Genomic DNA, 21,988 nt, shown 5'->3' on the forward strand with positions numbered 1-21,988 from the left:
TAAATAATAGGTTTTAGCAAAACTATTTATAATGTTTAATTCACAAATGGCATGTATGCTAAAGATTTATGTTATGGATCCCTTAAGAGGCGATTTAATCAGATTTAACAAAGCATGGGAGCTCAAAGTCTAGAATTGTCAGACAAACCACAAATGTGAGGATACTCTTTTGATCAAATTAACTTTACCTTTAGATTGCCTTAAATTTGTTCCCAATATACAACCTTTTACCGAGATAGGACATTACAAAGCATATGCCCACAAAGTTGAATGCAATTGCCCATCCTTTTAAATTGGAAGTTTAAGATCTGTCTTACATATATATACAAGTAAAATCATATTGAGGATAACAAATTCGTGGAGTTTCTACCTTTTAAACAATCTAATTTTTTGACATTATTTTAAGTAAACTCTATCAGAATGGTTCTAGTCTTATTATTGTAGATCTAGTAGTGGAAGCCAAAATTATAGGTTGCTTGTGATTATCTGGATGCTCTAGAAGCAATTGAGTGGTATCGTTTGAAATTGTCAATCCATTAGACTGTTTGTGCCTGTAACAGAACTTTAAAAAATAAAATAAAAGAAATTGAAGATTTTATAGTTAAAAAAACAAATTGAAGATTTGATAGTTTTAAATACATTGTAATGTTTATTATGACAAAATTAATTGGACATTGTGTTGGATTTCTAACCACTATAGAAAACACTGTAACATCAAAGAGAAGATTAGATACAAAGAAAATTAAAATAATAATTTGATTTGGATTCTTTAATGTGCGTTCTTTTATTACTTTCCATTGGATTTTTTATGTTGGAGTTACAAAAATCATCAGATTATTGGGTTCATTGAGTTATCATTATCATTATTGTGGTTTACCATTGGACTTAATGGTCTTTTATAGTTCATGATGCCAACAATCTGTATATGGGTTAGAGCAATATGGGACTATCTCGTACTCCTTGCAGGAGGTACCTAATTACACTACAAAAGCATATATACCTTACCCCCTTGTGAGATTTGAACTTGTGACCTGTCTTTCAAGAGCACAAGTTCTCCACCACTAGACCAACTTAGGCTATACAAATAAAAGGTTATGACATTACTTGTAGTCCTTTTGATATATCAAGTATATTGTGTTTTTGGATGGCTTAGGGCCTCCACGAATATCTTGGTATTTTTTGTGTGATGCATTAAAGTGGTGTGTTGGGGTAGTAGAAGAATAGGGCTTTGGTTGAGATGTCTAAAGATAGGCATGACAAATTTTGGGTTGAGAGAGTTTGCTGTGATGGTCATGCTTTGGATAAGATTTTGTCTAAGCTTATGAAATATGTTACAATACTTGGAGTTTCAACACTTAGAATAGGAGCTATGGGAAGTGAAGTGTTATATTTTATATAGAGCACGATGACCTTTAAGAACAGATTTATGTAGATTAATGATGAGGTATGTGTTTGAATCTTAAAAAAGTTATTCTATGGGTTGAAGTAGGTATCAAGGGCATGACATGAGAAGATAGATAAGTTTTATCTGTTGTTTTAATTATTGTAAAAATAGATAAATTGTATCATTTTGTCTTAACAATTGTTAATTTGATTACAATGCTAATGTGAACCATAAGGGTTTTCACATGCTAATTATGGTAGTTTGTGAATGGTTTGATTATCAGAGGTAATGTTTGTAAGCATGGATTTAAGAAGATATGACATAAAAACTCGGGTTTATTAGATTACTTTCTTGGTGTACATGTGCTATTAGTATTGAAGGGGATTTTTCTCTCAAACTAAGTATGCCTACAACTCCTTGAAGAAAATCAACATGGATACATGCAAACTACCATCTATCACATTGTTAAGCATAAAGTTAAGAAGATATGAGAAAAAAACTTAATTTTACTACATTACTTTCTTAGTCAAAAAGTGCTATAAGGGTTAGAGGGGATTTTCTTCTCTCAAATTAAGTATTTCTAAGACCTTTTGGAGAAATTCAATTTGGATACATGCAAACTATCATCCATTACATTATGAAAGAGTTAATGATAGTGTATTGTATTATACAATGAGTTGAGCTTGACCTAACCAATTATTTGCTTTGCAATGGAACATGTATGAGGTACTTAAGCTAAAGAAGAGTCATTAAGTGACCTTTGAGAGGTAGAAAATTGGATAAGGATATTAGGATTAAGAAAAATAAAAAATATCCATCACTCTCCCCCATTTATTGAAATTGATGGTGCTAATACACTTTATGTTGGGTATGGTTGGTGTATACTTAGTTCATACGTTATTGAAATTACAAAGGTGTGCTTTGATTATTGCAAATGTTTTTTTTTTCTTTTTTCTTTTTTCTTTTTTATTAAGACATGAGTTAAAACTTACAATCTTTTCCATATATTCCAATTCATTACATGCGATAGCATATTTAATGGGAAGTAATGTAGCCATGGCCCAAGGATCCAATGGAAGCGTTATCCAACCATGTAACCTAATAAACCATTACATAGTAGTGTTCAAAGAAACAACAATGTGGTCTTTATTGATTCATAATTATAATTGAATTGCAATTTGTCACAAATGCTTACAACATGAGCCCTTATATATATATGGGCACAACTATGTGCAAACTGCATAGTTCAAATGATATTCTAATACAATGCCAACACCAAGCTCAAAACTAAAGTTGATTTCCTTCAAAGGATCATGAGTGATGCTTAAACAATAGCTTCTAGTCTTAAGAGTGAATCCTATTGGCCACAAGGAGGTGCATAACCCAAGTTAAGTATGATGCGTCAATGACAAAATGTGTATATAGAAACCTTTTGAATGAATATGATGATGACAAATCAATGAATTATTGCATTTGTTTCTAGATTTGTCAATGAATCCATAAACAAATGCAATAATTCACTGTGATTTAAGTCATCTTTCTACGGAGGAAGGAAGAATAGGGTCCAGAGCATATATAGAAAGGAAGACAGGGATGGTAATGGGGCTGAGCGTGTGGGAGAGGTCGAGGGTGCTAAGGGGTGGCATAGTGACATAAGCTAGGATATAAGGCTAGTTAATAAGATAGTAAAGTGATGTATGCATAGGATACTACGAAGACAACAAAAACCACATGGAAGGTCGCACTTTTACCCACAGGCGAGAGCCATCCTCGCAACCATTTATCGACATGCCAGAGCCATCCCCGCAACCATTTATCCACATGCCATATTTCTTACCTTTTAACTCTGTTTTGTTGCCTTTTCCCTATTGCTATTGCTGTCTTTCTTTTGGACTTTTTTTTACAATATTTGCACTTCATGCAAATGATGAATAATTTGTGTAAAAAAAATGCAACTCAAAACAAACCATTTGAGTAACAAAAGAGTATAACTGTTTGCAGTGAAGTCACAATGAAATGGCAGATTATATGGATTACAGGAAGGTAGTAGACATGCCGCCAGAGTTTCTTCCCATATTTTGTCTCTTTACCTTTCATTAAGTTAATTTAAGCTAAGTAAATAAATCTATATGATCAAATAATGATAAAAATGTATAAAATGATTAATGTTTTTGTTTTTTCTTTTAAATTAAATGGAGGGATAATAATTTTTATTTTTAGGTATGATGATAAAGATAATTTTTTATGTAATTAAATTTAATATTATTATGTGTAAATAATTCAAGATTTTACAAGTTAATTAAGGATTCTTTTATAAATTTATAATTCTTTGCACACCAATTTTGTATGTTATGGATCTATTCTATAATTGGCAAATTTAAATTAGTTGAGTGTGTGCATTGGAGAACTAATTCATCTTGAGTTTTATTTTTGTTTATCATTAGGACTTGTGGTATTTAAAAACAAATTGGAGTATTAGGGCTAAGTTCTCCTAAGTTAACTGTTTTTAATATATTGGCTCTCAAAATTGTAGACTTTGCAACTTTAAATAATGCACACAAGGCCTAGACCTAGGGATATATGTGAAGCTAGAATATATGGGTAAGAATCATCATTAGACGATAAAGAGTTAGAGGCCAACAAATAGGAACGAGTTTCTACCTTGCACTTTTGGCTTTATACTTGACCAAGGTGGTTATCTTAGAGGTCAAAACAAATGAGAAATGAAAACAACATGCCTTCAAAAAACCAATAAGCAAACCCAAAGTATTTTATGCTCACACTATAAAGCACAATTCACAAAGGAAGTGATGCAACTTAGGAGTAGATATTTTTCTTTCAAGAAATTTTTATCTAAATTAGACAAATTCTATAATAATAAGGGTTTTGGGGCCTTTTCGTTATAATAACATAGTTCATTTGGCCTCAAAATATACTAGAAATGATTAGTATGTTAGATTAAAAATAAACTAATCTTCAAACCCTTATAAGTTTTCCCTTTGGTGTCTAAGGTAAAATAAAGGATAAATTTAACTTTTTTAGTCACTCTGATCTCAAAAGTAAGCTTATATTCTCTCTAAGAAACTACTATATAATATACTTGTAATTGGCAAGTTATTAAATGAACCCACCCATAATCTTTTATTTTACATGTAGTGCAACCAACTACTCTATTTTTTTCTTCAATAAGTTCCAAAGAAGGGTCTATACACATCTAATAAGATTGATTATGAACAATTATTAGATGGAGGAATAAAAGTGTATCGACTTAGTTCATAGATAGATGTCTACAATATATATTGTTAATATTCTAACAAAGTAAAGTGGAAAGATAATCAATTTGTTAGTACTCACCTTAATGAAGATTAGCAATGTGAAGTGGAGCAATAGATCATACTAGAAAAAGGATATGTGGGAAAATAACAATCTAAATGGGGATTATATCCAATGTTAAGCATTATTTTGTATTTCATCATTTTATGATTTTGTTTAAGGAATCTTATTTAGCACATCTAGTGCCATAGTAGCAATTGATAAATACCTTGGGCATTTATTAGCACATGTTAGATTTTTACCTATAATATATATATATATATATATATATATATATATATATATATATATATATATATATATATATATATATATATATATATATATATATTCTTATATATTGAGAAAATGAATAAGATATCACTACTTTATGATTCTCAATTCGAAGAAGGTTATGGAAATCCACATGCAAGTGATGAATGCAAATATTAGACCTCTTATTAGGAATATTTCAAACAATAAATGCAAATAATAAAATTTACCATCAATCTTTTGAGTCGTGTAGTTTCTATTGACCCTCAAAAGTTTTTTGATGCTTTGGGTGTTCCAAAATGCAAGAGTGCTATGATATAGGAGTATTCTTCTTTGATGAAGAATCATACTTGGGATTTGGTTCTTCTTCCTAAGGGAATAAACTTGGTTCAGTGCAAGTGGGTGTATCATACCAAGTTTGTAGCCTATCAATAAGTATAAGACTTGTCTAGTGGCTAAGGGATTTTCTCGGGTTGAGGATATTAATTATTCTGACACCTTTGCTCCTACAGCCAAGATGGATTCCACTCATCATGAACTTTCCATTGTTGCATATTAGGGTTGGTTAGTGTATCGATTGGAGGTGAAGAGTGCTTTCCTACATGGTGATCTTCAGGAAGAGATATGTATGAAGCAGTCTCTAGGCTTTGTGTAGGATTCTTCTCTTGTTTGTAGAATACATTGTTCATTATATGGTCTCAAACAATCTCCTAGAGCTTGGTATGTGAAGATAGACAGTTTCTTGCTTGCTTCTAGATTTACTAGGTGTAACTCTAATCCCACAATTTACATTCAAAGGCATGGGGGAAACTTCTCATTCTTGTTCTCTATGTGGATGACTTGATTCTCACATAGAGTTCTCTTGTCATGATTCAAGATACTTAGCGAGATTTGATGGAGTTTTTTGACATGACTGACCTTGGTCTATTGCATTACTTCCTTGGTCTCCAAGTTCATCAATCTTCTGCAAGTATTTCTACCTTTCAATAGAAGTATGCTCTTGAATTGCTTCAAAGATTTTGGATGGTTGATTGCAAGCCAATCCCTACTCCTTTTTCAGTTAAGTATTGTGTTGTCTACTAGTTGCACTACTCCATCAATTGATGTTACAATGTATCAGCAGTTGGTTGGCAACCTTTTGTACTTAACACATTGAATGTAGGTAGGAACAAAGTAATGTGCAAGGGACTGAGTGATACCCATAATGTGTAAGGAACACATGGTAAAAGATGTCATGTGAGATGCATGATGTCTCCAATGTGAAAAATGTATGGATATAAATCCAAGAATGGAATAAAGAGGAAGACATGATGCCCCTAAATGTAAGGATGTAACCTTGAATATGAAACTAGAGGGAAGGTATGATTTTTCCCCAATGAAAGGATTAATGCCAAAGATATATCAGGTGGAATGCAAATGGTATAAAGGATATACTTATATAGAATAGTGATATAATAAAGTAGGGTCAATAAGTGACTCTACAAGTTTAATGTATCAATCTAGACTAAAACTGTAAATTATAAATAAGCTTGGTATAGAGATGTAGGACCGATTTAAGTGACTTTATAAGTGATATCAATATGGGATTATTACTCAAGCTCTAAAAACATGATTTAACAATGTAGGGTCAAAACCTACAAACTAATCAATAATGGGAAGGTGTAGGCCTTGTAGTAAAATGGGATACATAGAATATATAGGTGAATCAATGCAAACATGAACTATGATAAGGAAATATAAGAAAATAGAGTGATAATTTAGTGATAACATGTGTAAAAACCAAGAGTGGATATAAAAAATTTAAAGGTGAAAATGTGTGACCAACCTAGGTGGTGGATAAAGGCAAGAGGAAAATGTCTACAAATTAAATATATGAAAAAAGATGTGAATAAGAAAAAAATCAAAGAAATTTTTAGCCAAAATCCATCCCCCTAAGACACCTCAAGTGGGGAAGACCAAGTGTGTGAAAAATATAGAAAGTGAAATGGGCATTAAAGTGCAATCAACCTATGGTAAGTAAGAAAAGTTCGAAATGAAGAAAGTAAATAGGAAAAATAAAAAAGATAGAAAGGTGAAAAGGAAATGTAAGTGATAGGTATATATGGATATAAGATTAAGTGATTCTCATAATGCTCATAATTCATTTAAAAACAATTTGGGTGCCCCCTTTAACACAATATGTGTTGTCTCGTCTTATAGATCATCTTCATATGGCCAACAAATTCATCTAATTCATCAATTCATGTTCCTAATATTGTTCTTGTTTTTCTTATTTCCTTATAACCCATTCATACTTATTAACATGTGGTTATGGTGGAATGTTCACCATTTGATGCTCTACAACTTTCTTTTCTTTCAACTTATTCTTTTGCACACAGAACTTGAGTATTTCTTATATTGAGTCTTCCTTTTTTGGGGGTTTATGATGTACAATTTTAGGTCCTTATTACTTTATTTGTCGTTTCATCATTTATTTCCTTTGTAAAACTTGAAACATAGCCTATGCCAAAATGGGAGCTTTGGAACAAGGTATGGACATCCATCGAAATTAAGGGGTGTTATTTTTAGTTGACTAGAAAATGAAACACTATTTTGATAAATAAGATTGCCCTTATGCAAGGATTCAATAATCTTATATAATATTCCTATTAAACAATCTATTGCTTTCCAAAAAAGAATTCATAATTTATTCCTACGACACATTTTCCATTTTTTTTAAATTGTTTTGAGTTTTTTTCTTCAAATATATCACACTACTTTAACAATCTCAAACAAAACATCTTCTAGTTGGACAAGGTGTTCTAGACCTAACAAATTATCTCAATTTCTACAATTTATTGGATTTTCTATTTAAGCTTGTGACAGATAGTGGTACATATTATTCTTGTCAATGTGAAGGGGCTTATAGATTCATAGTTTTCATGGTTTTAATCTACTATGTTAGCTCAAATAAAATGAATGGTTTGTGATCATTTTATCTTTGGTGATTCTAATGATTTTGTTTTCATCAAATAGTCCTAGAAACAAAAAATCATTACAAAGGTGGGGAATTGTAAAGTAATATTTGAGCATTATGGAGTAACAAGTAATAACAATATTTATGCAAGTGTGTTTTCATGACTGGTCTTGTCTTGTCTTGTCATGTCATGTTATTGCATCAACACTTGAGAGTTCTCTCCAAAGAGCATTGCATCACCACCATTATCAAGTTTGAGGTATAATCTTGTCAATTCAACATTCTACTTCAGATTTAGCATTTGTCCTACAAGAGTAAGCTCTCGTTTTCTAATCGTAATTATTGTAGTGAATATTAACACCTACCTGAGGTTTGACTTAGTCAAACCCCTATATAGCCCAACAATTTTACTCTATTTTCTATGTGTAGGTGATAGATCCGATGGTAGAGAGTTACAAATCTAGAAATTGCAAATAGAGACACATAGTTTCAGATTCAGAATAAGCAAAAAACCTTTGTCACTGGTTAAAAGTGAATAGTGACAAACACTTTCCTGCTGAAATTTTGGGAGGATTATCTACAAAGCATCCCGATCCTAATTCAATACATCTAAGTTGACAAAAGCATCCCTAGACAATGGTGCCTATCCACAGTGACTACCAATTTCAATCCCAGATTGCAGACATGGGTTCTCCTCTCTACATCACATTTTCATATTTGAGCTTATTTCCTAATTTACAGTTTTGTATCTTCCTATTTATGCTATTGCTTGTCAAAATCCCTAGTTCTTGAATCATTTTGCATTCTTATCATATCCAGTCATATCAAAATCACAAAGAGAACAATCAATCAAGTGCCCAACTCTCCAAAAGGTCTAAAGTTGGGCCTAATTGGTTGTTCTCCAATGAAAGTTGATGTGAATGGGTTTGATTCCTAGTTTGCATGATTAGACTAGTGAACACCCATTTTCAATTTTAAAATAATATTGTGGATGAATACACTTTGTAAGTTGTCCCCTGAGTGAGTTAGACTGAAGTAATTATTATATGTGAATGGGATTTTAGGAGTTGTTTTTAGCAAGAATCTATATATTTTTGAGGACTTCCCAAGTGGAAAGTACCTTGGATATTATCTTTTTCTCTATTCTACATATATATGTGTTGTCTTATTCTTCTTGTAGATTCATTACAAGGGGTATCAAAGCTCTTTCCAAGGCCATTTTTGCAAGCATCATTATTACTTTAGGGATTTCTACAGTTCTCCATTGTATATTATCACCTTGTAATTGATGGATCTTGGTGATCATAAAGTGATTATAGTCACATAAAATCTAATCTCTTACCTATATTTTATCAAAAAAATCTTGCAAGTATTTTTTATTTTTAGGTTAGAAACTGTGTTAGGGGTTTCAAATATCCTCAACCAAGTTGTTATTCTAAATTTTTATGCATGTGTTTCTCTTATGATGTTATGTAGGAAATTGTTTGATCAACCTATATGATTTTTCTAACACATACAAATAATCAAGTTACGGACATCATGAACAAAGAGCCAACGCCAACATCCTATCAAGTTGGTCCAATCTTTTTTATTAGATTTGGATTCCTTGCCAATGAGTAAATTAAGATTTCTAAATTCAGTTCTTGGAGATACACCAATTGGATAACATCATGTTTATATAACAAGTACCCTATTTCAAAGAAAATATGCCATTGTGACTACAAAGAGAAGGGTTTGGGCCTTCATCAACAAGCAATCTTAGAACCTATAGTAATTTATATTGATCGTGAACATCAAGACACCATACCCAAGCCTTCTACCAAGCATTATAACAGTGTGTGTGACATTTCAAAGATATCTAAGGTAACTTCATCCAATGTCAAGTTTGAAATATATGCATTCATTATCCCTATCAAAAATGTAGTGTCGTCAATCCTTTCATTGAAACGACTATCCATGCCCTCAACTTTGACCTTTAACATCCTAAATCTGTAAACTAGGGCCAAAATGATCATACATTGTTTGACTTGTTCCAAAATAACAAAGAAATAATGGGACTTCAATACAATATCCTACTATTGAACCATCACAAAGGCTTTGAATTGATCTAGATGCCCCAACATATAAAACAAGGAACTTGTCTAAATCCAAAAATCACCAAGGAGCAAAGCATTCACATTAAGTACCACATCAATATCAAGGAATAAATCATTATGAATCCAAAGGAAAACATGAGTCTAAAAATGGAAAGGAATAATGAGAGAACTATGGATCTCAAAGCATGAAGAAGTTGAGAATCCAATAGAAATTGTAGATCAAACAAAATATTGATCTAGATAAAGTGAAATATAAAGAAAAACTCCAAATGAAATAGAATACAATATGAAGCAAACTATTTAAACTATGACAACCAATCAAATGAGTCATTTCACATATACAAGGTGTGCACCATCTTATTTTTGAAGATCCAACATAGTGTGTATAGTCATTGGATCTGTTGTGACCTAATCACACATCACCCCATTCCAATGGGGACCCCCCACATTTTTGTTCGTTAGGTCTTTTGGGTAGTTTGGTAGCAATTTCTTTGATCTCCTCAAGTCCCCAAGTGTTTTGGCAAATTTTGGTTGTTTGTAAGTGTTTTGGAGAAATTTGGCTAAGTCTACAAGCTTGTATTGTCTATTTTAGGGTTTTTACCCTTCAGACTTAGAAATGGAATTAGTGACCTAGGGTTTTCAAAAGCCAATGCTTCTTTTAGTCGCAACACCTTTTCAAAGAGAGGCAAATCTAGAAACTTTAAATTACCTCTAACTTCACCAAATTTATTAATTAATTGCAGCATATCATGACATTCCATTAGGTAACCAAATCCTTAATTATTTATTTAACTTCTTCTTAATTAATTAATTTTCTTATCTTTATCTACTAATATCACTTCACAATTAATACACAATTTATTATTAATTAATCAATTTCTAAATAAATCCATGCATACAAAATTAGTTAATTATGTAAATAATTGATTCATTATCTTATCATGCATTATATAAACAAACTTCATACACACATAGTTAATTAAATATGAAAATAATTGATCAATTATCCTCACATGTCATCCTCAAAAGTTAACTTCTTTTACTTGTGCAAATTTCTAAATTGTCTAACGCATTCATTCACATTCCTAAATAGAATAAATCAAACAAATTAAAGCTCATACAAATTTGTAACTCAAATTACTAAATTAGGTGGGTCAATCTCAATCATTCATCTTGTCATCCAAAAATTTATAAATCTACCTCTTCTTAATCCATCATATGGAGAAATTTATAGAATTATGCTATAAAAATCTTGCATGAATAGAGCGCATCCACACTCCATGACAACAAGAGAAAACCAACATCAAATGCTCTATCTAATGCTTGATTAGATTTAGAGTAATAGATTTTAGTCATTTGTATTTTTTATTTTTAGTTAAATTTTATTCTAATTCTATGCATTATAATTAGAAACCACACTTGGAGTCTTGTACCCCTTTCATATGAAGGAAACTTGTTTTGATTTTAGTGGATCTATCAAACAAAATTTACAATGGATGAGTTAGAAGATAAGAATGAGGCGCAATCAATTGCAAAAGGTTTTTCCCAAATTCTTGGTGTTGATTGATTTGAGACCTAAATTCAATGTTGCAAAGATGAATTCCATTTGACTCAAACTTATTATCATTGTGGCACATCAGCAATGGATGTGAGGAGTGCATGTCATCATGGAGACCTTAAGGAGGAGATATACATGGAGTAGCCATAAGGTTTTCTTCAAAAAATTCTTTGATTTGCAAACGTAGGGGATTTATCTTTAGCCTCCAACAAAATCCTTAGGCTTGATATATTTAGATGGATTCTTAAATTTTTTTACAATTGGGTTCTCTCATTTCCATTCAGATCCAAATGTCTACTTTCTACAACAATGTAATTCACTTCTACATGGTTCTCTATGTTGATGACATGTTGATTAGGTTTAAGGCTGCATCCATTGCGATAATAAAAAATGTTGTTCACGACAAATTTCTGATGAAAAAGTTGAGCTTCTTGCATTACTTTCTAGAGATTGAAATATCTCAATATGATTCTAGGTCACCATTAAAAAGTTCAAATATGTTCTAGATTTGTTTTCATGTTTTCACATGGCTTATTGCAAACTTGTTGTAACTCCCTCCCTTTCTTTATGGAGTCGAACTTAAAGCTCTAAGCTTTTCACCTTTCATTGATGATACTTTATATCAATAGTTTGTTGAGAGCCTAATTTATTTGACTTGCACAAGGCTCAATATTTCACACATTATGCACATAGACTCTCAATTTATGTAGGAGCCTCATAAGCTACACTAGAAAGCAACCAAGTGGATTCCATTACATTCAAGGTAGTTACAATTGTGGGATCCACTATGCCTCATTAGGGTTCATTTATCAAGGCCCATCTTAATGACAATTCAAATCTAGAAGGCATTACATTTGGACTGTTACATTAAAGGTATGGATGAAAATTTGTTAAGTAGCCAATCAATTGGATGATGGAGGCACAAGAGCTTGGAGAAAATTTAAGGACCTCTCATTAGTCGCTAATGATGGGCTTGCAAAATTGTTTGTGCCAAAATGGACTAAAGTCAACATCAATTTACTAGTGGTAATGGTGATCGTCTTATATTGTTTGTGATCAAAGTGGCAGAGATCTATAACAAAGGCTCCATATGTGACAACAAGGAAAGCTATTTTTGTTGTGATTGAATGTGTATATTCCCAATCACATTTGATGAGTGATCACATTTATTGAGTGATGATGATTGGATGTGTTGGTCCTCACTCACATAAGTCAATAATTATGATTGGATGTGTTTGTCCCTAATCATAATTGTTGCAAGCAAATGTATGTCCCCATTCATACCTGTGATGTTGGATATATTTGTTTTTCCTTATCCAAAACTTGTTGTAAGAACTTGGGTAGATGTCCTAGTCCCTATCCTTCGTTCCATGGATGTGTTTGTCCCTACCCGAAAGCATAGCGAGGCAATTTCCACTATTGCTTATCATGAATAAATGTGTATGTCCTAATTTTACCTTATATTTTTTATAAACTATTCAACATGGTCATCAAGTATTCTCGATTTACTTAACCCAATTTAGAGAATGATGTAATATGGGAGGGGGCGTGGAGGGGGAGTGTGTTAGGAATTTATATCATTAGGTTTATTCTCCAAATGTTTACCAAATCTTTCTCCTTGATTTGTGCATACACTTTTATGGCAAACAAAATCAAGAGGACATATTCTCACTATCATTCTCAAAGTTCATGTGTAATTGTTCATTAGGAAACTCTAAATCATTGCTATGACTATTTTGCTTCTAATTGTGTCATTTTTCTTATTACTTTGGTATGTTTTTGTTGCAAGGTGTGTGCCCTTGGTCTCCTTGTGTTGTGCAGCGCAGTGCTCGGGTTTGTGACATGGCTCAACCGCCTCTTGTGGATTCTGTAAGTCTAGTGGTTGTATCGAGCATTAGCAAGTCGATCTTTTGGTGCAATAGCAACCGCACTTGTAACAAGTGGTATCAGAGCTTGGTCACATGTTCAAACTCTTGGCAGTGGGCCAGCGTCCCTTGCGGGGATTCGCGACATGTTTTAACAGCCTCCTGTGGATTCTATAAGTCTAGTGGTTGTATCGGGCATTGACAGGTCGATCTTTTGGTGCAACGACAACCCTAGCTTGTAACAAGTGGTATTAGAGCTTGGTCACAAGTTCGAATCACGCAGACCACAACGAGTGACATTGGGAGGGGGATTGTTGGCAATGGGTTAGCATCCCTCCCGAGAATTCACGACAGGTGTAACAGCCTCCTGTGGTTTCTCTAAGTCTAGTGGTTTTATCAAGCATTGACAAGTCGATCTTTTGGTGCAACGACAACCCTAGCTTGTAACACAAACCCCTCGCTTGCACTAAGAGGGGGGGGGAGATTGTTGCAAGGTGTGCACCCTTGGTCTCCTTGTGTTGTGCAACGTAGTGCTCGGCTTTGTGATATGGCTTAACCGCCTCCTATGGATTCTATAAGCCTAATGGTTGTATCGTGCATTAATAGGTCGATCTTTTGGTGCAACGGCAACCGCACTTGTAACAAGTGTTATCAGAGCTTGATCACAAGTTCAAATCCCTCACTTGCGCCGGCAGGGGGGGTTGTTGCAAGGTGTGCACCCTTGGTCTCCTTGTGTTGTGCAATGCAATGCTCGAGTTTGTGACATGGCTTAACCGCCCCCTATGGATTCTATAAGTCTAGCGGTTGTATCGAGCACTAACAGGTCGATCTTTTGGTGCAACGACAACCGCACTTGTAACAATTTTCTCATATAGATTTGCATGCACATCAAAATGGGAGCAAAACGAGTGAAAGTGCACACCTTGCACATTCACCCTTCATTTTACATCACTTTATGTAGGTTTTCTAAGAACATCATCCTAGCACATGATTTTGACTCATTTGGCAATCCATTGACCTCTAAACACAAAACTTAACCCTACCCAAACAATTCCTAACTCTTTTTTCCAATTTCTCTATCAAATTCAAAATCACAAGTCAAACTAACCCAAGTTTTCAAATCTTGAGTTTAACCCTAAGCCCAAGCCAAACCCTATCCAACTAACAATTATATATTCCACTTCTCACACCAAATCTTTGAATTATATGTCTATATCATGAATAAAATAACTCTTTACCACTCGATTACTCGACCATTCCATCCATAGGAGTATCACTTATTTCCTATCTAACTAACCCACTTCTAAGACCATGCCACTTAGAATCACTCTCACCCTTGTTCTACCACCACTTAAAATCAAGTATTCCAATTTACATCATCTCTTTATTAACAAGTTCCAAATCTCTAGTTCTTGCACCAGCTCATTACATCATGCTTTCACACTTTGTTCAATTTCAAATCATTGGCATCACCATCATAGCATTTGGCACACATTGCCAATTGTTATTTCACACACTTCCTAAATAATTTACATAGAAATGTTTTATTTCATTACACGAATCAAGCTCCAAGAGTCGCCATCAAGAAAAACATGTTGATAAAACATATTGTACTAGTTCCTAATAGTTCCAATGCATTGTTACTTATCTATAACATGATTTAACAATGTGAATTGTCTCACAAGAATTGAGTAGGTTTGGACCAAAATATACCCTCCACTTCTTTTGATCAACATCACTATGTTTTTTTGCACAATAAACAAGAAATACAATAAGAATCAGTGCATACTCTGGCGGTATAAGAAATTACACTAGTAAAACCATCGTATAGGAACTCGTATCATCTTTTCTATGAATGGCTACAACAAAATTAGTGTATCTAAACAAACATTCATGGTTGAAAGTCAGCTCCACACTCCCTTTCAATGAACCATAATCTCCTTTACAATTTGCCAAATCTTCAGCTACTCTTTCGTAAATCTGTCTTCGAATTATTTTTTAATTTGAGCGATCTGCTTTTTTCATTGGAACACATCTTGGTCAAAGAATTATTTATGTTAAAATCTGCCACAAAACTTTCATGGTACATCCAGCAAATGGTTCTGGGTTTATCATTAGTAAGGTGTTTATATTAAAGGCAAATTCTACTAACTGCAAGCAACCCTGCAACTCAACCTGCTTCAACATATTTCAAATGCAAATTCCCAGTTAATTCACACATTTTTCTTTTAGAAGTATTTTCTCTGTGGAATGCTATAGTATAGTTCCCTTGATTCTGAAGTCCTTTGAAGGTTCGCTTCTATCGATAGTATGTAACTTAAAATCTTAAATCAGATCTTATCTTTTTGGTCAATTCAAGCAAATTTTGAGCAACGTGGCATGTAAATCTAGGGAGATTGATTTCCCCATCTATTCTCAGATTCCATGAGGATACAACTTCTCCTAACTATTGGATAGAATATTAGATTTTTAACGTCCACAAGGCCAAAGTAGCCTATATAATAGCATTCTAAGACTAAGGCACCTAGCAATTTCTTTCTTCGTTCTTGGCTAATAAATTGTTTCTTCACTTTAAAACATTTATTTCAATATGGTATAACTGGGAATTCCTTTAAAATGAGCACTGGGGTTTGGCACACATCTGGTTAGGGAATTGAAAGCATCCACCCTCTTCCAGCCAATATGCTTCAAATTTCTCTCCTTTCCAGCATATTTTCAAATATAGTTTCTTGTGTCTACACTCCAACTATTTTTCTTATATCAATCGCTCCAGAATTCCTTATTTAAGATCCCAGTGATCGGTCATTCCTTAACATAATAATATCTAAAGCATATTTCTCGAGGACAACCGCCTTGTTTAACAAGCATTCCAATGTGGCTTAAGATAAACTTGCACGCTGTTCATCCACCCTCTTCCAGCCAATATGCTTCAAATTTCTCTCCTTTCTAGCATATTTTCAATTATAGTTTCTTGTGTCTACAACTATTTTTCTTATATCAATCGCTCCAGAATTCCTTATTTAAGATCCCAGTAATCAGTCATTCCTTAACATAATAATTTATAAAGCATATTTCTCGAGGACAACCGCCTTGTTTAACAAGCATTCCAATGTGGCTTAAGATAGACTTGCAAGCTGTTTTCCTCTATTCTCATTCAAAATTTCACCCCAAAAGTCGTGTTATATTTTTTAAGGGCATGCACCACATCTGCCGAGGTTCAAGAAATTTCATGCCCAGACCTTTATTTGTTGAGATTCGTAGTAGTTTTCTTCTAGTTTTCCATCAGAACACCTCCTGAGCCTTCAAGAAGAATGTAATCAAAGGAAACTGCAAAGTCTCCTAGATCAAGCAATACTAACATTGGAATTCTGGTAAACAACTGATTTTAGCTTTTTAAATCCACTCATCAAACCAAAAGATCCATCCACAATTTGTATTATTCCTATGCAATGACTCAAGTACGAAAGTGAAAGAATCTCTCCAAAACTCCTGCTGCAATACCTAGTAAGCCCTACAGAAATATATAATTTCAACATATTACTCAGTGTTCGTGATTTTACAGTTGCTTTTATTTTCCTTCATAGCAAAACTAGCTTGAGATGTGCAATAAAACACCGAGATTGGTCTAACTAAAATTCACATTTGTTGCACTTGGCATTAATTCAATGCTCTTTCAAAAGTGTTTTTATGTTCTTAACACCCAAAATAATTTCTGAACTTGACTCATTACACTCTATTCCTGTTGAGATTCTCATTGTACAGCTACACTGTTCTGTGCTTGGTTTTTTCCTTTCCCCTTGGTTCAGTTTCTACATTCAAATGCATCTGAAACTGAAACATTTTCTATAGTTAATGTATTGATGCTTTTGTATGCTTGGTACTCGCTTAATGCCAATTCAATTTTTGGCACCTATGGAATATGGATGCATGCATATATTTTTGCGTGGTTTCAATTTGAAGATTATTTAGACTAGTCTAGGAGGATTTAACAGAGCAATATGCTATGCTGTAAATTGCAAAGGAAAATGTGTAATATCTTAGCCTGTAAAGCTTGTAACTGTCTGTCAACATTAGGAAAATACTATTATAAAATATGAGGGACAATAATTTGCATAAAATCATTGAAGACTATTTTTTTTGTTAAATCTCTAAATTGTAGGGTGATCTCTAAATTGTAGGGTATCAGTCATGAAAACCTGTATTGAATCTCAAATTACATATTTTAATGCTCGACACCATCAGGATACCCAGTCATTTCAGTACAGGTCGGGGTAGCCCTATAACTCACCCAACCCTTCATGTCCCCCCGAAATATGGTAATACCTAGATTTCCCTTGGATGTCTTGGGGGCATTTTGGCTTACCCGAGCCATCACATGGAGGTCTAAGCATCTCCTGGATTCATATAAACATAGAACACATTTGAGGGACAGCCCCTTGGGCGGGTGTCTTGAGGATGGTATGGGGACGTTTCATACCCATCCCCAACTACCCAAAGTGCTGGGACATTGGTACACCTGGGGGTGATCCAATGCATCCCAATTTTCACTGAAAATGTCAGAATATAAATCCCAGGAGCAATGGCATTGGACATAATGGGCATAAGACTAAAATAGACACGGAAAATTTTCAATCATAGATAACTACTTCCTGCATAAGTATTTCCTATATTTTATCACCGTATGGAGCAGGGGTAGAGAAGAAACATAAACACAACTAACCTGCCAAGGTTGCAGTGCTTCTGGTTCTTGTGCAATTCCAAATGAAGCAGACCCATTAGGTTGTGAAAAGGTGTGAAACACAACTAACTTGCCAATGTTGCAGAGCTTCTAGGTCTTGTGCAATTCCAATGAAGTAAGCAGCCCTGTTAGGTTGTGAAAAGGCATGAAAAAAATTGCATACTATAGGAAAGCGTGAGTGACAAAGATGTTGAGGTCTTAAGCTGTGACGCAACGTGCTAATAAATTAAAAGCCCTCTTTTTTCAGGATACGTAACTCTTTTACACACAAGCAGCATTGTACTTTGGTCTGTGGTGATTAAAACTCTAAGCTCCAATCTTAGCAGAAACATTCAACTCCTCTGTGAACTACATACTGACAAGTATTTTAATTTTTTTAATTCTTATCAGTGACCTGGCTAATCTTAAAAATCATATTCCAGGAAAGACAAAGATAGCTACTTCGAGATGATTACTATCATTAGAGTTTTGCACTAATAGGCCATACCCATTAGTTCTTTTGGATCTCTGCTCTGAGAATGTAACTGGTTTCTCTACGCTGAGAATATAACTGGCTTCTGTGAAACTAGAACCAGTGCGATCCCACAATCCAATCACAAATTCTAGACCTTCTTGCAAGGAAATGTACCTGATTGTGCACACCTAGAGAAATTCTAATAAAGTAGTTTTTCAGCAAATAGCTAAAGCTTACTTGTCAGTGAGCTGTTAAGAATTTGTTATCATGTGACTCTGGACCCTATGACCATGAACAATAGATAAAAACATGTGTGTTAGATAAGAGAACAGTATTAAAGACAGAAGCATACTCTAAATGAAGAAGACTTTAACCGTTCACAGGCTGAGATAATTACTCGTGTGATCTCACAAGTTGCCACAATTTCACAAAACTTAGCCTAGACGCCAACAGCCAGTGTTTATCCCTTGCAGGAAAATTTCCAAGCAAAAATGAGCCTCAGCAGCACAAAATCTGAATACAAGATATAATCCCCAAATAACAAACACATCTCCTGGTTGTCTTTCCAGAAAGTGAACCAGGGACTCCACCTCAATAAAACCTCAGAGATACAACCCAAAAACCAAATGCCTAAAATCTTAGCATATAATACCACAAACATTTTGCATTATTAATGATCTCCACCATATTTGGCATTTAAAAGCACATAGGTTACAGGTACAACCCAGAAATAAAGCAGAGTACCTACGATTTGAGTCTTCATCAGGTTTCCCGAATTGAGGATTAATGTGCTAAAAATTAAGAGATAAACTACAAAAGCCCATTAAAATTAGAATCAATTTAGTATAATAGACTAATAGAGGCATTAAACAGCTTCAACGACATGCATACTTTCTATACAAACTCCCTCAATTGAATACATTGAAAGCACCATCTAGTAATTAAATATAAAGCCTATCAGTACTTTTCATACACAATTCTTCACAGGAGTACTAAAAACATTAGCTAGCTTCGTTTTTCCTTTTATGCATTTCATAAATTCACCTTATTGGATAATCTTTGGCTTAGTTGCAATGACAGATGTATCTCTACGGTCAAAATCACCTGAGAGCGGCACCCTGTTCCGTTTGTTAAGGTATGCCACCTCAATGAAGTTGGTTGGGATACTTTACCTAATGATAACATTAACAGTTCTTATCATGTATTCTGGAGATTTGAATTCCAATCTCTGCTTTAAATGACTTGATGCTTCTGCACTTGAGCTCATCCCATCAACTAAATTGCTCTGGTGGGTTAGGTTTTTACTTTTTAATATGTTCACATTTGGCCCTGCCTGGACGGAGCCCGTGGCAAAACACAGCAGCAGGTTTAGGTTCATGCATTGCCCCTATCTCCAGGTGTTGCCATGGCTACCTGGGCAAGGCATTGCCTAGTATTTAAATATAAAGCCCGCCCAAACATTCCAGCAACAACCCCAGGACTTTTGACTTAAGGGTTCATCTGGGTTTTATTATACCAGGGTTAATCCACAACAATAAAACCAAAAAACCCTATTAAAAGTAACAATTTTTCTACATATTTGCAGCATTCAAAAGATTCCAAAACATTTGCAATATTCATAAAAGACTCTTTAATGAAGTAAACTGAAAGCATCGACTACTTTTCCGACTAAACACTATCATTACAAAAAGACTGAAAGCGTTCCAAAACATTTATTCCCTTTGTACAAAATCCCCTTGCAATATTCATAAAAGACTCTTAAATGAAGTAAACTGAAAGCATCGACTACTTTTCTGACTAAACACTATCATTACAAAAAGACTGAAAGCGTTCCAAAACATTTATACCCTTTGTACAAAATCCCCTACTGTAAAAGACTGAAAATGTTCACTGATATTCTAATCAAACGCACTGAAATAGTAAAATATATATACATACAAAATTACTCATTTGTGTAGCTGTAAAGCAATATCTAGCATTATAGAAAAACTTTCAACATCTAACTGAGAATGCCTACCCAAAAGCCACAAGACCAAATGCTCAACTTATTGTATCAGAAAACCCTCCTAGCTGACAAAGGTGTTTCCAAACATTGTCGGGGACTGGAACAACAGAGAGCCTGGGTTGTTTAATCAGCACAAAGTCCTTGCATTCCTCTTCCTGCTTGATTTGGGACAGAGTTATAGGGTTTTCTAGTAAAGAAACTGCTTCCACATCAACCATCCCGTATTTCCCTGAAGTGTCAGATGGGTCCGGATAGAATTCCTTGACAACTCTCACAATGCCCACAATCTCCTTGGATTTCCCACTGTGATAAAAAAAACAGGGGTCTCCCACTTTCATGGCCTTCATGTTGTTTTGGGCCTGTGCATTTCTCACTCCATCCCACTGGGATATGCCATTGTTGTTTTGCTGATGCTGCCATGACCATTCGTTTGGCTCTGTTTTTAGGAGCCAATATTGAACCATCTTGCTTGTCAGTTTCAACTTTCCTGGTAAATTTTGAAGGAAAGAATCACATGAGAATGTTTTCCTATACCTCGCTATTGTTTTAATACGGTCTGACAGTAGGAGTTCCTTTGTAGGATTTTGCCGCGGAAACCATCATTTGCAAGTAAGTTTACGATGGCCAACTCGCATCATTGCCGTGGAGATTTTTTTATTTTTAATTTTTTAATTTCAATTTAATAATACTAGCAATTGCACCTTGGTGTGCAATAGGTATGCGGAAGATGTGTGGAAATTCAGTTATGAAAAATTTTAGTTTATTTTTTTGTATACATTTATGCAGTACTTAAGTTCAATTGGTAGGTTGTTTAAAATATGATTTTGTTTGTGCAATAGAGGTCTTCAAAACAACTATGCATCCACTTACAAGTATCCAAACATGACTGAAAAAACCTATGAATGGGGAAGATAATCACAATCCATTACGAATAGGCTCATGTTATGTTTGCAACTCGAAGAGAGGGAGATACAAGGATAGAAAGAGGGAGAGGGAGAGGGAGCGCTGGAGAAGAGAGAGAGAGAGAGAGAGATATGACAAGGATAGAAAGAGGGAGAGGGAGAGGGAGAGATGGAGAAGATAGAGATATAGAGGGAGGTAAAGAGAGAGAGAGAGGGATAAGTAGAGAAAGAGAAAGGGATCCATTTACGAATAGGCTCATGTTATGTTTGCAACTCGAAGAGAAGGAGATACAAGGATAGAAAGAGGGAGAGGGAGAGGTGGAGAAGAGAGGATAGAGAGAGAGAGAGAGAGAGGGAGAGAGATCAAAACCAAAGGCAATTCAATGATCATTAAGGAAAAACACTTTGACAAATTTGAGTTTTCACACTTGGGTGAATAATCAAA

The 21,988-nt window shown here is 34.3% G+C and overlaps 1 protein-coding gene across 1 annotated transcript; it reads right to left on the reverse strand.

Annotated features, from left to right (window-relative positions):
• Positions 1-20,401: 20,401 nt before the first annotated feature.
• Positions 20,402-21,226, reverse strand: LOC131063263 (uncharacterized). Its single transcript, XM_057997049.2, has one exon. The coding sequence runs from the start codon at positions 21,103-21,105 to the stop codon at positions 20,677-20,679; it is 429 nt and encodes a 142-aa protein (XP_057853032.2). The 5' UTR covers positions 21,106-21,226; the 3' UTR covers positions 20,402-20,676.
• Positions 21,227-21,988: the final 762 nt, after the last annotated feature.

This window comes from Cryptomeria japonica, chromosome 9 (genome assembly GCF_030272615.1).
Source record: "Cryptomeria japonica chromosome 9, Sugi_1.0, whole genome shotgun sequence".
Lineage (NCBI taxonomy): Eukaryota > Viridiplantae > Streptophyta > Pinopsida > Cupressales > Cupressaceae > Cryptomeria > Cryptomeria japonica.

Bases quoted from the DNA above. Each gene is read 5' to 3' on its own strand.
- LOC131063263 (XM_057997049.2), bottom strand. From the start codon at position 21,105: ATGGTTCAATATTGGCTCCTAAAAACAGAGCCAAACGAATGGTCATGG.